This window comes from Herpailurus yagouaroundi, unplaced genomic scaffold (assembly GCF_014898765.1).
Source record: "Herpailurus yagouaroundi ecotype Mexico unplaced genomic scaffold, PumYag 184, whole genome shotgun sequence".
NCBI lineage: Eukaryota > Metazoa > Chordata > Mammalia > Carnivora > Felidae > Herpailurus > Herpailurus yagouaroundi.
This window is the reverse complement of record NW_024412415.1, coordinates 32,517,816-32,532,216: the sequence shown is the minus strand read 5'-3', so window position 1 is coordinate 32,532,216 and position 14,401 is coordinate 32,517,816. Positions and strand designations below refer to the sequence as shown.

Below are 14,401 nucleotides of genomic sequence, written 5' to 3'. Positions count from 1 at the left end.
AACACCATACCCTTTTACAGCTACACCCACTTCCCTCTGGCTCCCGAACCCTCTCGTTAGCTCCTGGAAACCACTAATCTACTCTCCATTTCTATAATTTTGTCATTTAAAAAATATGAAAATAGAATCATATAGTATGCAATATTTTGTGCCTGGCTTTTTTTCACTCAGCATAATTCTATGGAAAGTCATCCAGGTTATATATACCAACAGCTCAGTCCTTCTCATTGCTGAGTAATATTATACAGTATAAATGTACCACAGGTTGTTTCATTATTCACTCACTAGAGGACACATGGGTTGTTTCCAGTTTGGGGCTACTATGAACAAAGCTGCTATCAACATTTGTGTACAGGTTTTTGTGTGAACCCAAGTCTTCATTTCTTTGGGACAAAGAGTCCCAAAAGGACTCAGGAGTGCATATGCTGGGTTGTATGTAGTTGCATGCTTAAATTTTTAAGACATGCCAAACTGTTTTCCACTGGGCTATATCACTTTATATTCCTGTCAGCAATTTAAATTTTCTACATTTTGGTAGGTATGTAGTAATATTTCGTTGCGGTTTTAATTTGGCTAATGATGCTGAACATCCTTTCATGTGCTTATCTGCCATTTGTATATCCTCTGCAGTGGAATGTCTCTTCATGTCTTTTTACTGTTGAGTTTTCAGAGTTCTTTATATATTCTAGACACATACTCTTTTATAAGAACACTTTTAAGTAATGCCATGTGGGGTTTCTTGTCTTTTGAAGATTGTTACCACAAATACAGAAATCCCCAGCGATTACTGGAGGCAAGGAGAATGAATGACCAACGTGGGGAAGGAGGCTGAATTTCTAGAAGCGTTCATTCGTGTGGATAGTAAGAGCTGGAGAAAAACCAACAACCCACAGTCATTAAACTAGTTTGTTTACCTCAGTTAATGGGCTAAGTCTATTTTTTTTTTCAAAAACACAAATGTTTGTGAGTTATGATCTACTACAGCACTGGCATGTGATTAATATTTACGTTTAAAGGACAGTATTCACAGGATTGAAAAACAGGAGCCACGGCAACTGTGCTTCTATCACTAGCACTTGCTTAACATAAATGCCCCTTCCAGACACATTTGACTGAAACAGTCACAGAGCTCAGGGCAAGAGCCACCACACCTCAGTTCTCTCATTCTCTCATGTTGCAACATAAAACCAATGGAAGGACGATTCCTTTCTAAATGACTTGGGTTGCCCAAACACTAACCAACTCTTAAAACAAAAACAAAAACAAAAACAAAAACAAAAACAAAAACTGTGGCTGCTCCTCCAGATGGCAAAAATATGGCTTAGATTAAAAACTCACTATAACCTATGGGTAAGTACACAATGAGTTACATCTCCACTAAAGAGGTTGTTATGAAAATTCTGTGCACATTTTTCGTAAGTTACTTAAAATTAACCAGGTTAATTTTCTATTGAAGGCAATGCTTTCCAACAGTCCTTTCCCTAATCACTTTTTCCAGCAAATGATCATTCCCTAATTAGTTTTTGCCAAAATCCCAACTTTTGATAGACACTAAGGTATTGTTTTAACACTGCCACTTTGACAACAAAATTTATTTCCTGAGGGATTCAAAGGTCTTACTTCTATCATCCATTCCTCTTCTCTTGTTTAATAAACATAATAAAACAATTTTGGAACATAATACAAATACTACTGTAGCACTTTTTAAACCTTAAAATTTATACTGATCTCATTTAATAGGCATTCACAAATATATACAGCATTTTCCTGCCTACACTCTTGGATTATCAGCCTGCAATTCTCTTCCACGTTCCTTCCTTAAAAAAGAATGCCCTTGCACGAGACCTTCTTGTACCTTTTTTGGCAAGTTCCTATGGATCTACAATTATTTCAAAATAAAAAGATTTAAAAAAATGCCCTTGCTTTCCATCCAAGTTGTTCTTTTTATAATTCTTTGTTAATGAAAATACTTTATTTCAGTATACTTTATAGTTTAAAAACCCTTTCCCCTTAAAGATGTCTTTTGATTTTACTACACAAGTCTGTTTTAGAAAGCAACCATTGTCTTAGCTACGCCACATGTGTTAATTTTCAATTATTTGTTTGCATTTCAGTCTCTTATCTTCATTTCTAAAATACTTCATATTTCCTAGAATTCCCCACTTTGAAGGAACACAAAACAGTTTATACATATCAAGCACTTCAGGCAGTATCTGGTACAGAGTAATGCTTAATAAATATTCATTATTATATACTATCACTACTACTATTGTTATTTTCATAGCATAATCTACTCTTGGGGAATTACCAATCTTTTTCTTTCTTGTCCCATACACCTCTCTGATTTGCCTTGTTCCCTTACCTTGCTAGCATGTCATACTTCCGTCTTTCCTGGATTGCAGAATCCAAGATCCTAGTGCTTGAAGGAACTTGAGTGATCACCTAGTCATGCCCTCAATGTATATATGAGGAAACTGAGGCACAGAGAGGAGAGACCGGCCTTTATAGGGTCACACAATGAGGCAGTCAATCAGTGTGACCGAATTGAAAATTCAAACAAAGCTTTTTACTCCTTCCTAGAAATTAAGCTTTTTACATTTTTTTAATGTTTATTTATTTTTGAGACAGAGAGAAACAGCACGGGTGGGGTAGGGGCAGAGAGAGAGGGAGACACAGAATCCGAAGCAGGCTCCAGGCTCTGAGCTGACAGCACAGAGCCCGACATGGGGCTCGAACCCACCAACTGCGAGATCTTGACCTGTGCCGAAGTCAAACGCTCAACCGACTGAGCCACCCAGGCGCCCCTAGAAATTAAGCTTTTTAAATTGTCCAAGTCAGGCCAAGTCAGTTCTGCACCCTGTAGTTCTTTACTAATATCCAAGGGAATAAAATGGCTTAACTAACGAAAGGAAATTTTGTCCAATTTCCGGATGCTCTCAATTGCTGGCCAATGACAGCAAGAACTTTTACATTTCTCTCTCTCTCTTTCTGACATTGCAAATGTCCTTTAAATCATGAGGGATTTTTTTTTTGTCCAACTTACTGGTTTCCTAGACCAAACCTAGGTAGGATTGTTCAAGAATGATGAGATATGGTAATAATGACAGAATCCCCAAGACCCTTTGAAAGAAAGGTTTGTCTTTTTGATAGGGGAAACTTCTTTCTCAAGTACAGCTTCTACCACACTGCTAAGAAGAGACTTCCTTCTTTCTTTCTTTTTTTCTTTACAGCCTGAGATACTATGGTAAAATTCACTCTTTCTGGGCATATAGGTCTATGTGTTCTAACAAATGCTACAGTTGTGTAACCACCAGCGAAATCAAGATATAGAACATTTCTAACACTTCCCCAAATTCCCTCATAGCTTTATAGTCAACCCATGCGCTACCCCTCGGCAACCACCTATGCATTTTCTATCCATATAGTTTTGCCTTTTCCAAAATGTCATATAAGTGGACTACACAACAGGTAGCCGATTGAGTCTGGCTTCTTTCACTCAGCAGAAAGTATGTGATACCCATCCATGTTGCTGCATATATCAGTAGTTTGTTCCCTATAATTTCTGACTGGTATCCCACTGTCCGGATTAACTACAGCTTGTTTGTTCATTCACCGTCTAGAAGTCATCTGAGCTGTTTCCAGTTTGGGGGGTCATGAATAAAAGCCACCAGGAGTGGGGCTGCTGGCTCATGTTGCAGGAGAGCGCCAAGCTGCTTCTCATTTCATAGTTCCACTGGCAACACAGGAGAGTTTCAGCTGCTTGCTGTATTCTTGTCAGCACTTATATTATCAGTTTTTTCTTTAATTTTAATGAAGGGCTCCTTTTTAGAAAAAAGTAGCAGGAAACATTTTTTAGCACTCTGAACAACCACTGAAACTTCAAGCAACCTTTCTTGACTCCTTTCTCTTAACACCGACAAGCAATCTGTTGGGAAATTCTGTTGATTCTACCCTTAGAATATATCCAGAATCTGACCACTTCTACCCATCTTCACAACTGTCTCCCTGGTCTAAGCCCCTGTGACTCACCTGGATTATGCAACTGTTCCTAACGGCTGCTTCTGCCCTCGGCCGCAGACACAATGGCTTCCTCACTGTTCTGTGAACACTCCAGACACATCCCACCTGGTGTCTTCTGCTCTAACTTCCTCCATCAACCTACTTGACTAGCTCCTCTCCTCCTTCAAGCCTCTGCTGCAGTCTCATCTTCTCTATGAGGCCTAGCTGGTCAACACTGCAACCTACCCTTTGCCTGCCCCAAGCCTGATCTCCTTTTTCTTTTCTCCATGTTAGTAACCACCTTCTTACACTCTGTATTTTTTCTTACATTTATTTTTCATGGATTCTTTCCCAAGCCTGCCCCATCCCTGCTAGAATGTGTTCCACAAGTATAGAAATCTTTCATTTTTTTATATTGATGTATTCCAAGTACTTAGAGCAGTGCCTGGAGCATAGTAGGTATTAAATAAATAGTTGCTAGATGAACGAACTAACAACATGACATTGGCATCTGAGGTAGCACCAACTGGAAGATCTGTGTGAGGCCAGATTTATCAAAAGTAAAGACAGGGGTAGAAGAGAACATTTCTAACATGCACACTGGAAACACAAGACTTAGTTTCTCCAAATAAAAATCTATTCACATACCATTTGCTTCAGAATAACATTAAAAAATTAAAAAATATATAAGTAATATAAAAAATATTAAAAAGCTCTCCTACTAGAGAAAATAGTTCATATATACAAAAAATGTCTTGGGACATCAACAACCTAGGTTTTTTTTCTTTCTATAAACTTCCCCATCTGTATAAGATTGCGCCAGCCTGATTGCCAATTTTATTTTCTTAATCTAAGCTCTATTCTCATTACCCTTCCGTTTCTATTTTTTATCCTCAGGGAAAGAGAGAGCAGTTACTGCCAGGGCATTCTCACATCTTCCAAAGAAATGGCATAGGTGTTAATCTTGTATTTATGTTTGATGTGGGTAATGATGGCTATGACTGGAGCTGCAGCTTTATTAATATGCAGGGCTCTCACCTCATTAGTGGCGATGTATGTTTTGAAGTTAAGCTGCAATGTTTGCTGTAATGTCAAATCTGGTCTACCAGACTTTCTCACTGTTCATTTTCTTTGTTTTTACCCAGTCAGTACACGTTATGCTTATGGGACTCACACATGTGCTATTTAATAAAGACAATTTTCCACAGTAGTTAATCTTGATGGAACTTTCAAACATTTTTAATAATTATGTCCTCATGTGATATCACGTATCTATCTTAGAGAAAAGATTTTCATAATGTTTGACCTGGTAATACAAAGAATAATAAACTCTATTCCTGGTTCGATCTGGAAGTGGTACATGCTTACTAACTTAAAGTGATTAATTCATAGTTATTGTATAATAAAAACTTGCACTCATTATCAGGCTTTGATAGTTTATGAAGTACTTTCACATGTATCTCAACCAAATCTTAAAAGAACAAAATAAATAAAACTTTATTGAATATAATACTTGATAATCCATTATGAACAGTAACTGTTATACTTCAATTTCTAAAGAAAATTTCCAGTTGACATAATACACACAAAGAAACTAACCTGTACCAGACTAACAAGCCTCATGGGGTGGGTGGTCTGTCACTGTCGCTGCTCAGGTGTCCTTCCCTTCTACAGTCCTTACTGCCTATGCACTGCAGAGAAGACTCCTAATGTTCACCAGCTTGTCTGGACGTCATTAACTGGGTTTTACTCATTCCAAAAGATACTATACATGTACGTGTGTGTGTGTGTGTGTGTGTATGTATACACATATATATGTATGTGTATGTGTATGTGTGTGTGTGTCTGTGTATGTATATGTATATGTATATGTATATGTATATGTATATGTATATCTATATCTATATCTATATCTATATCTATATCTATATCTATATCTATATATTTTTAAGCTAAAACTCCAGGACCACAGTATTCCAAGGAAGCTATTTAAATGTGAGATATCGTTTTTTGCCTCTTTACTCATTAGGTAACTGAATAAATCTCTATTTCTTAATCTTTTAAAGTCTGTGTTCATGAGTACAAGACCCTGGCTCTAGGGGCAGCATTTGTGGGGAAGAAAATGACGATGGGAAGTGAACACAGGTATTTAGATCAAGACAAAGAAGAAAGAAACTCAGACGGCTCATGAGTGTTTCCCGGTACCCTCTTGTTTTTATTCTGTTCTCAAAGTCCCTGTACCCACCCCTCACCCCCCGCAGAAGGACCACCGCCTTTGATTTGACAATGTGACACATATTCAGCTAGAATTCCCATCATCATTCATTTAGAGAAAGCAAAAATGAATATATGGGCTTTTAAGAAGGTACAGCAATGAGCTTATACAGCAAAAGTGTATAAACAAGTATATTACCTATTTAATTGCCTTAGTTGAACTTAGAAGCTCTGATCTTTAATTGCCTGATTGAACTGATCTAAAAGCTATAATTTTTTAATCAGGGAGAAAATTAAATAGCTTTCTGGTAAATAAAAAGGCATCTTTAATCTTATTTTTATGGAATCCAAGTTATTAAATATGGACAAAACCTCTAAAATATTAAGTTAACGACTCAATCTAGAGTAAATTTCTCATTACAATGCTTCACAAAAGTCTTCAGGGACACCTGGCTTCATCCACTCTTCAATAAAAACACATGCTTTTAATCCAGAAGGTAAAAGTTCTCATGAATAACTAGGAAACTCAAAAGCAAAGTGTATAGAGATATTTAATGAGGTATATTACCACCGCATCTTATTTCTTTAGCTGAGTACCCATAATTACTGGGGAATAACTGTTCATCTGCACTGTAATTCATTAGTCCTTCCATCTACACAGATGCAGATGCACATTCACTCCCTGGTGTTTATTTACGACTGAAATCCCTTGGGAGGGTTTCTTGGCCTATTACCAGTGTCCCCACTCAGCCCCTCACAGTATTGTCTTCCCTTAACTAGTAGCATTTTACAGTGGGTTACACCATAGGAAGGGAGCTAGCCAGCAAAGACTGAAAAGAAAAGTTCAGGATTCCTTTTTGAAATCTTTATATCCTCCATCAGGAAAACCACCAAGATCACCTAGGTATATGAAGCAATCTCTTAAGGAACAGGGTTTGATGATATCTGAAACATGAATAAGAGGAAGGGATACAATTGTATAGAAAGTGAAGGTTTTGCATTAAGTGATCAAAGAACCTTTTCTTTGCTCAAGCTGCATCCGGAGCTGGGAAGAACCAACCAGCCTCCGAGAGGCTGTGGTCAACCACACTTGCCAAGGTGATTACAGATGGTTGTTCTGAGAATCTGACAGACACCTTAGACTTCACTTTTAGATCCCAGGCATAATCTTTCAAAGAAAAATTCAATTATTTTTCCAAAACAAAGGGTGAAATTAAAACCAATCATTGCAAAGAAGAAAAACCAACGATGACTGCAGAATAACAAAACAGTATTTCCCTATCCACTATATATAGTTCTTAGTGCCACTATGAACCCTTCTAGAGAAAGTTATGACTAGGGAGAATTCACTATAAGCCAGAAGTATGCTGTATGTCCACAGTGTAGGATGATCCTAAGGATCACTTTAATAGTAACATTTGCATTTCCATGGCAAGGTCCTTTTAATGAAGGTTTTGCTATGGAGAATTGATGACTTCCTTTACTTCCTTTGTCAAATGGATAGCAGATGTCCATAAAGATCACTACAATGACAAGAACTGACCACTGTGTTAACTTCTATTAAAATGGCCATAACCACTTTATGGGTTAATGAGTATAGGGAACAGAAGCAATACAGGTCATGTGATATTAAATACCATTCTCTCTTAATCTTGGAGCTGAAAATGCTCCATTTCTTTTTTCTCACCCACCAGATGTGTTCACATGATGATTTCTTCCCAGGAAAAGTAACACTAACACAACTCAGCTCACTCTCCCTACATCTATCTACATTTTGTACCAACTACACCCTAGAGATAGACTGGACTGGCTTTAAGGGAAAATTTGGATCATGATTCCAGTTAATCTGCATAAATACCTTCAAGAACTGCAAGTTTTGCTTGTCAAAATTTACACACCCTCTTCAAGAGGGGACGAGGGATTTAGGAAGAAATCTGAAATCACTAGGATAGTAAAACTGCCACAACAAAAAACAACCCTTAGTGACAGATGTGATAGCACAATTGAAGGCATCAGTTGTTTACTCACTCTCAAAGCTTATACCTTTTTTAAAAAAAAGTCCCTTTAATCACATGTAATGTGTATGCTGGTGCATTCCCCAAATGTGCATAAAGCAAGGCTGAGCAGATGTGTAAAACTAAACAGGACTGTCAGTAACATGAGGCCCAGAAGTGGCTTTGCTATAGTCTGTTTCTCACTTAATAATTTGCTCCAAATGAATTCAGACATTTTGGAAATGTTGGAAAACACAACGGGAACTTGGTTTTGCAGCATTCATTTAATTGATCATTCTTCTCAAGTGTTCTGTCAATAGACCCAGAGACTAATTTCTGATGCATTCACCAACTCCTTGTTTAGGTTTCCCTTTCAAGGTATGTGAAGCCATCTCTTAAGGAACTGTGTATGATGATATCTAAAATGTTAATAAGGGGAAGGGATGCAATTGTATAGAAAGTGAAGGTTTTGCATTAACTAGAGTTAAGATTAAAAATAAGATCCTGTCATTTTCAAATACTATGTTATGAAATACCTTTACGTGTTTGGTAAACATCTACAAAAATACCAAGTTTATAATCTAAATCAAAGTAGTTGAAGGAGAAGATAAGAAAAACATTTAGAAAGCAGCCATCTTTTGATTACCAAATATATCAGCTGGCTTAAATAGCAGATCATGTATTTTAAAATGAAGGTATCCTGGAGTGGTCCGCACTCAATGTCAAATTAAGTTAGAGCTCGTAAGCTCAGTACATACCTCTATGTAAAATCTTTAAACTCCACAAATAGGTAAGGCCTTTAACAACCTAAATTTAAGAAAGAGAAACAGTACAATGATGATTTTTATCAGGAACTTTCCATATTTAAACATATAATCATATCAACCATAACTCTTCCTTTAAAACTCTAAAAACCAATAAACATTTATTGAACATCTCCCATTTCTGTGCCAGGTTCTTGGAGGATGCCAAATGTATAAGCTACAGGTTTCTTCTCTAATGGGCTTTCAATTTTCTGAAGATAAGGCATGATTAATGAAAAAAATAAGTGTATGTGCATGGAAAATGACCTAGAAGTACATCTACTAAGTTCTCAGTGGTGGAATGGATGGGGGAAAAAAAGGACAGGAAAAAGGGACAAAGATTTTCATTTTTTTTCCTATACTTTTATACACAGAATTTTTAAAAAAGTCATGACATTTAAGGGGTGCCTGGGTGGCTCAGTTGGTTAAGCGTCCAACTCTTGGTTTCAGCTCAGGTCACGATCTCATGGTTCATGGGTTCAAGCCCCACATCAGGCTTCGTGCTAACAGCATGGAGCCTGCTGGGATTGTCTCTCTCCCTCTCTCCCTCTCTCTCTCTCTCCCTCTCTCCCTCTCTCTCTCTCTCTCTCTCTCTGCTTCTCCTCTGCTCTGTCTCTCAAAATAAATAAACTAAAAAAAAAAAAAAAGTCATGACTTTTAAGACCAAGGAAAGATATTTTTAAAAAGTTGGCTAATGAAAGCAATCTCTGTCAGTAATCAGGATTGCTTTTCTTGTCAGTATTCAGGAAGGCTTTACTAAAGTTCTGGGCCCTAAGAAACAGATTCAACTGATGTGATGAAAAGAGAAGAAAGTGTTCAGGCCAGGATAAAAATATACAACCAAAGTGTTGGGGCCATGTACTCTTCCAAAAAATCAAGGTCAGGAAAGACAAAGAAACACTGAGACTACTCCAAGTTAACAGAGACCAGAGACATGACAACTAAATGCAGTATATAATCCTAAACTGGATGCCGGACAAGAAATTTTTTTCTTTTGGTCTATAAAGGGTATTACTGGACAACTGTCAAAATCTAAGTCAGGACTGTTGATTATATAATAGTATTGTACCATTGCTAATTTCCTGATTTTGATCAGTATACAGCAAGGATGTGAGAGAATACCCTTATTCTCAAGAAATATACACCTTAAGTATTTACGGGTAAAGGGTCATGACGTCTGCAACTTACTCTCAAATGTTACAGGGAAAAAAATACATACATACACACACATATATATGTAAATGTATATATACACACATACACACACATATACATATACATATATACATATACATATATATATATATATATATACATACAGTAAAACCTTAGATTGTAACTTGTCCTATGAATGTTCGACAAGACAAGCAAACATTTCTAATAAATTTTAACTCAATAAACGAGCGATGTCTTGCAATACGAGTAGTATCTGACACCGAACATCACATGATCACGACTGAGCCAAAGGCTCTCACTCTCTCCCACTGCAGGATCGTGGGTGATCGTCTCCCATGCTCAGATGCTCGGTCTCAGGCCACAGTGTTTGGCAGAAGTCAGTGATTTTTCAGAACATTGGAAGGTGCCCACAACTGGCACTTGTGTATTTTTGGTCATTTCAAAGCACCTATGGACAGTCCTTTGCTTTTCCATACAAGAGTAAGTTTAGGGATGCTTTGCTTCATTCTAGGTCAGGCTGCCTGCAGATATAGACCCTTTCCTCTGCTGTTTTATTGCCAGTTACACTAAATACAGTGTCTGACAAGAGTTTTTTAACATTGTACTGTAGTCAACATCTGTGAGAGCATATACAATGGCCCCCATGCAGAAAAAGATTCCATTCAGCCAATAGATAGCAGTGATTCCATTAGTGATAGTGGAAGTTGTCCTGCACAATAACCCTCCTCTCTCTTGTCTTCCTCATACCAGCCACGAAGGTTTTCAAAGGTACGTGCAGGTTAATTTATTTTTCTTTATGTTTTTTATTTTCTTTAACATTTTGTATTACATTATAGTATTATAATCATTCTCTTTTTAATATAATTTTTTAATGCTTATTTAGTTTTGACACAGAGAGAGAGACAGAGAGTGAGTGGGGGTGGGGCACAGAATCTAAAGTGGGCTCCAGGCTCTGAGCTGGACACTTAACCAACTGTGAGGCACCCAGGTGCCCCTTGTAATCATTCTTATATGAATATTTTGGGGTTGTAGAACAAATCATCTGAGTTTACATTATTTCTTATGGGGAAATTCACTTTGATATACAAGTGCTTTGGATTACAAGCATGTTTCCAGAATGAATTACGCTCTCAAACCAAGGGGTGTGTGTGTATGTGTGTGTGTGTGTGTGTGTGTGTGGTTGTGCGTATTTTTAAAACCAAACGTAGTTAACTGTTGACAACTGGGAAATCTGGAGGAAGCATCTTACAACTTTTCTGTAAGTTTAAAATAGTTTAAAAAAAGTTTCTAAAAAAATGTTTTAAATGATATTAGGGTAGGAAAGAACAAAGTATATCAAGATGATCAGCCTCACAAGCCAGTCTGGCAGGTGCAAGTGTAGACTCACCTAGAAAATACTGAAAGGGCAGGGCAAGAAAATAAAGTGAGAAAATAAAAACATTCACATTAGATTGGATTTTTGATTGAACAGCCTGTGTTAAGAATAGTCAAATAAGATTCTGGAAAAAAAAATGTTTCTAAGACCCTAAGTATGTGGGTTACAAGTGCTACCTTCTATGTGGGAAGTTTAATCACTAATCTTTTGTAAAAATCTTTATATAGAAATTGTTATAAAAGGGGAAGCACATGTTTTTATTCACACCCACTGACCCTGTATGCAGATGAGCGTGAATTTAACAATTTCAAGGTTGACCATTCATAATTACATATCAGAAACAATGCATGAACCACTATCACTCAAAATTTGCTCAAGAATTTAAAAGTACTCATCATATTAGAACATTTTAGGTGAGTCAGGAGTATAAGAACAAGGAAATCTACCATTATGAGGAGTAACTGAGTGATTTATGTATTTTTGAAAATGATGAAAAGAAGCCTAGAGCTAAATACACAAGGAGTTTAGTTGATCAAGAAAGACTATGAGCAATTCTAAAAACAGAAATGCACAGGAAGAAACCCAATTTCTAAATACTAAAGATCTAGAAGAAGGTAAAATCTACATCAATTAATGCTGAGCAGAAATTAACGTATTTTCATTGTTTTCTTAGAGAGGGATGTACTCCTGAAAGATTTGCTAGCAAGGTATGATTATTTCCATGATAAGTTTGTCTGTTTTAAGAGAACAGAATATATATTTATAGCAAATCATTTCTTCCAGGATTTGGAAAAAGTGGCATTACAATAAAACACATATGTTCTAGACAGTAAGATAGTAAAAAAAAAGAAAGAAAAAAAGAAAAAGAAACTACCAAAATAGTAAAATGGCAACCAATAGGAGGAGGAAATAAGACAAAAATATTTCCTTAAATGTTTATTAAAATAACATCAATAATGAAAACAATTTTCTCTTTGAGTAGTAGGATAAGGCTATCTTATTTGGCATGGAAATAATCACCTCTGAGCTGGGAAATAGGGTTAAGCTTTTCAACTTATAAGGTTAGTTGCATATTATAAAACCTTCCCATCAAAGATGGTTCACCACTAAAAATCAGTCCACAAAAAAGATGAATAACCAGAAAACACACAAGGGGAAGGCAAACCATTATATATTCAGATCAGGCAGGAAAAAAGTAAAACAAATACTGATTGTATGACACTTGCTAAAATTATAAATCTTGTTAGTGATTCAAAAGAATATGTCACTCTTCCAACTTTGTCAAAATACACATTTTCCTTTAGAAGTATATGAAAAGCAGTATATGGAGAGCTAGAAATCTGTCCATTGAAAATCTAGAGGGTATTATTGGTATTCAGTAGGCTGGGTTTCACAACAATGACTTGACAAAGCCTTGACACTAAAAGTACTTATATCTGCTGTCAATCACTCACTCCTTGACATGTCAAGTGCACATCCTTTCAGGGACAACTTCCATCAACATTAGCACTCAAAATACAGTACACAGTGTCACTGCTTCAGAAATGAGAAGAAAAATAAAATGTGCAAGATGGCAGGGAATGGCAAGAAGGCATTCCTCTTTCTCAGAGACCACATTCAAATGGAAAACAGATAAAAATCACTGAGCAAGCTAGAAGCTGAAATCAGCCAGTTTATATTAATTTTTTTTTATATCCTCTTGCCATATATCCTACAAGAGAAAATTTGAACAACATATCATCAAGGCTGACAGGGGGCCATCCTATAATGAACCTTGGATCTTTGGACCTCCACAGCATGCCAGATTATTAGAACCTGGAAAATAAAGTTAATTGGGGGTGGGAGAGGTGCCTACATATGGTTCTAAGACATGAAAAGAATCTGAAGCAATTGTATGTGTCACTCCATTACTGTCTTATGTACTTCTCCTTTTTTCCTTTTTTCTTTTCTTTGTACCCTTGTTCTCCCTTTCAGTCCTTCCTCCCCTTTTTTCTCCTTCTCTTAGGAAAGCAGCGTGAAAAAGCATGGGGTCTGGAGTGAAACAGCCCTGGGTTCAAATTATTACTGATTAGTTGTAGGTAACTTGAACTTCTCTAAATCTCATCTTGCCATGTATAAAATATGTTCAATAACCTACATGTTACAGAGTTTGCTATAAAGATTAAATGACATAAAATTTATACATAAAATACGTATCAACAATTGGCACAGGAGGTATTCAACATGCACCCATTTCCCTCTTCTCTCATCTGATTCTGTTGCTTCTGACTTGGCAAGAGCACACACGTGCTTCCTTGGCCTCACTGAGGGAACCCAAGGGAACAGAAGATGATGCTCTGTCTTCACAATACTAGAGGAGAAACAACTAAGGATACCAGGAACCCAGTCAGGCTATGAGAGTATTTATTTACTTTTACAAACCCTGACCTGGAAACCATCAAGTTGCTAGTCTTATTTTAACTGGGAGAATGCTTCCACTTGTGTTTGTCAGCTGCAACACAGGATTAGTTGTTTGTAGCCTACTCAAATTACATGAAACAAAAAAAATACACTTGGGAGGCATTATACAAGTTTAGGCCCCAGCAGAGTTTATAGAAAGTAGTAGATGAAGAGCAAAATTATCAAAAGCATTTCTTTTATTCTGGCCACAGGCAGTTTTCATTACTATGACCTGATGAGCCATAAAAGCTAAAGAAATTGGACACATATTAGGGGAAAAAAACCCTAATTTTAAAAAATGTAAGGGCAAATGTAAACAATGCTTTGGGCTAGTGCTTATTTTGAGTGCCTTTCACTAAAATAATTTTTGCCGTATTTTCAATTACCCAATAGGTAAACCT

General features: G+C 36.8%; 1 protein-coding gene across 8 annotated transcripts in view; it reads right to left on the bottom strand.

Annotated features, from left to right (window-relative positions):
• MAP2K5 (mitogen-activated protein kinase kinase 5) overlaps positions 1-14,401 on the bottom strand; it is a 270,804-nt gene that overhangs the window by 134,079 nt on the left and 122,324 nt on the right. For all 8 annotated transcript variants that reach the window (XM_040493071.1, XM_040493070.1, XM_040493073.1 and 5 more), the window contains exon 13: positions 8,966-9,014. In XM_040493071.1, the coding sequence (XP_040349005.1) occupies positions 8,966-9,014 (49 nt within the window). The remainder of the gene's footprint in view (positions 1-8,965; positions 9,015-14,401) is intronic.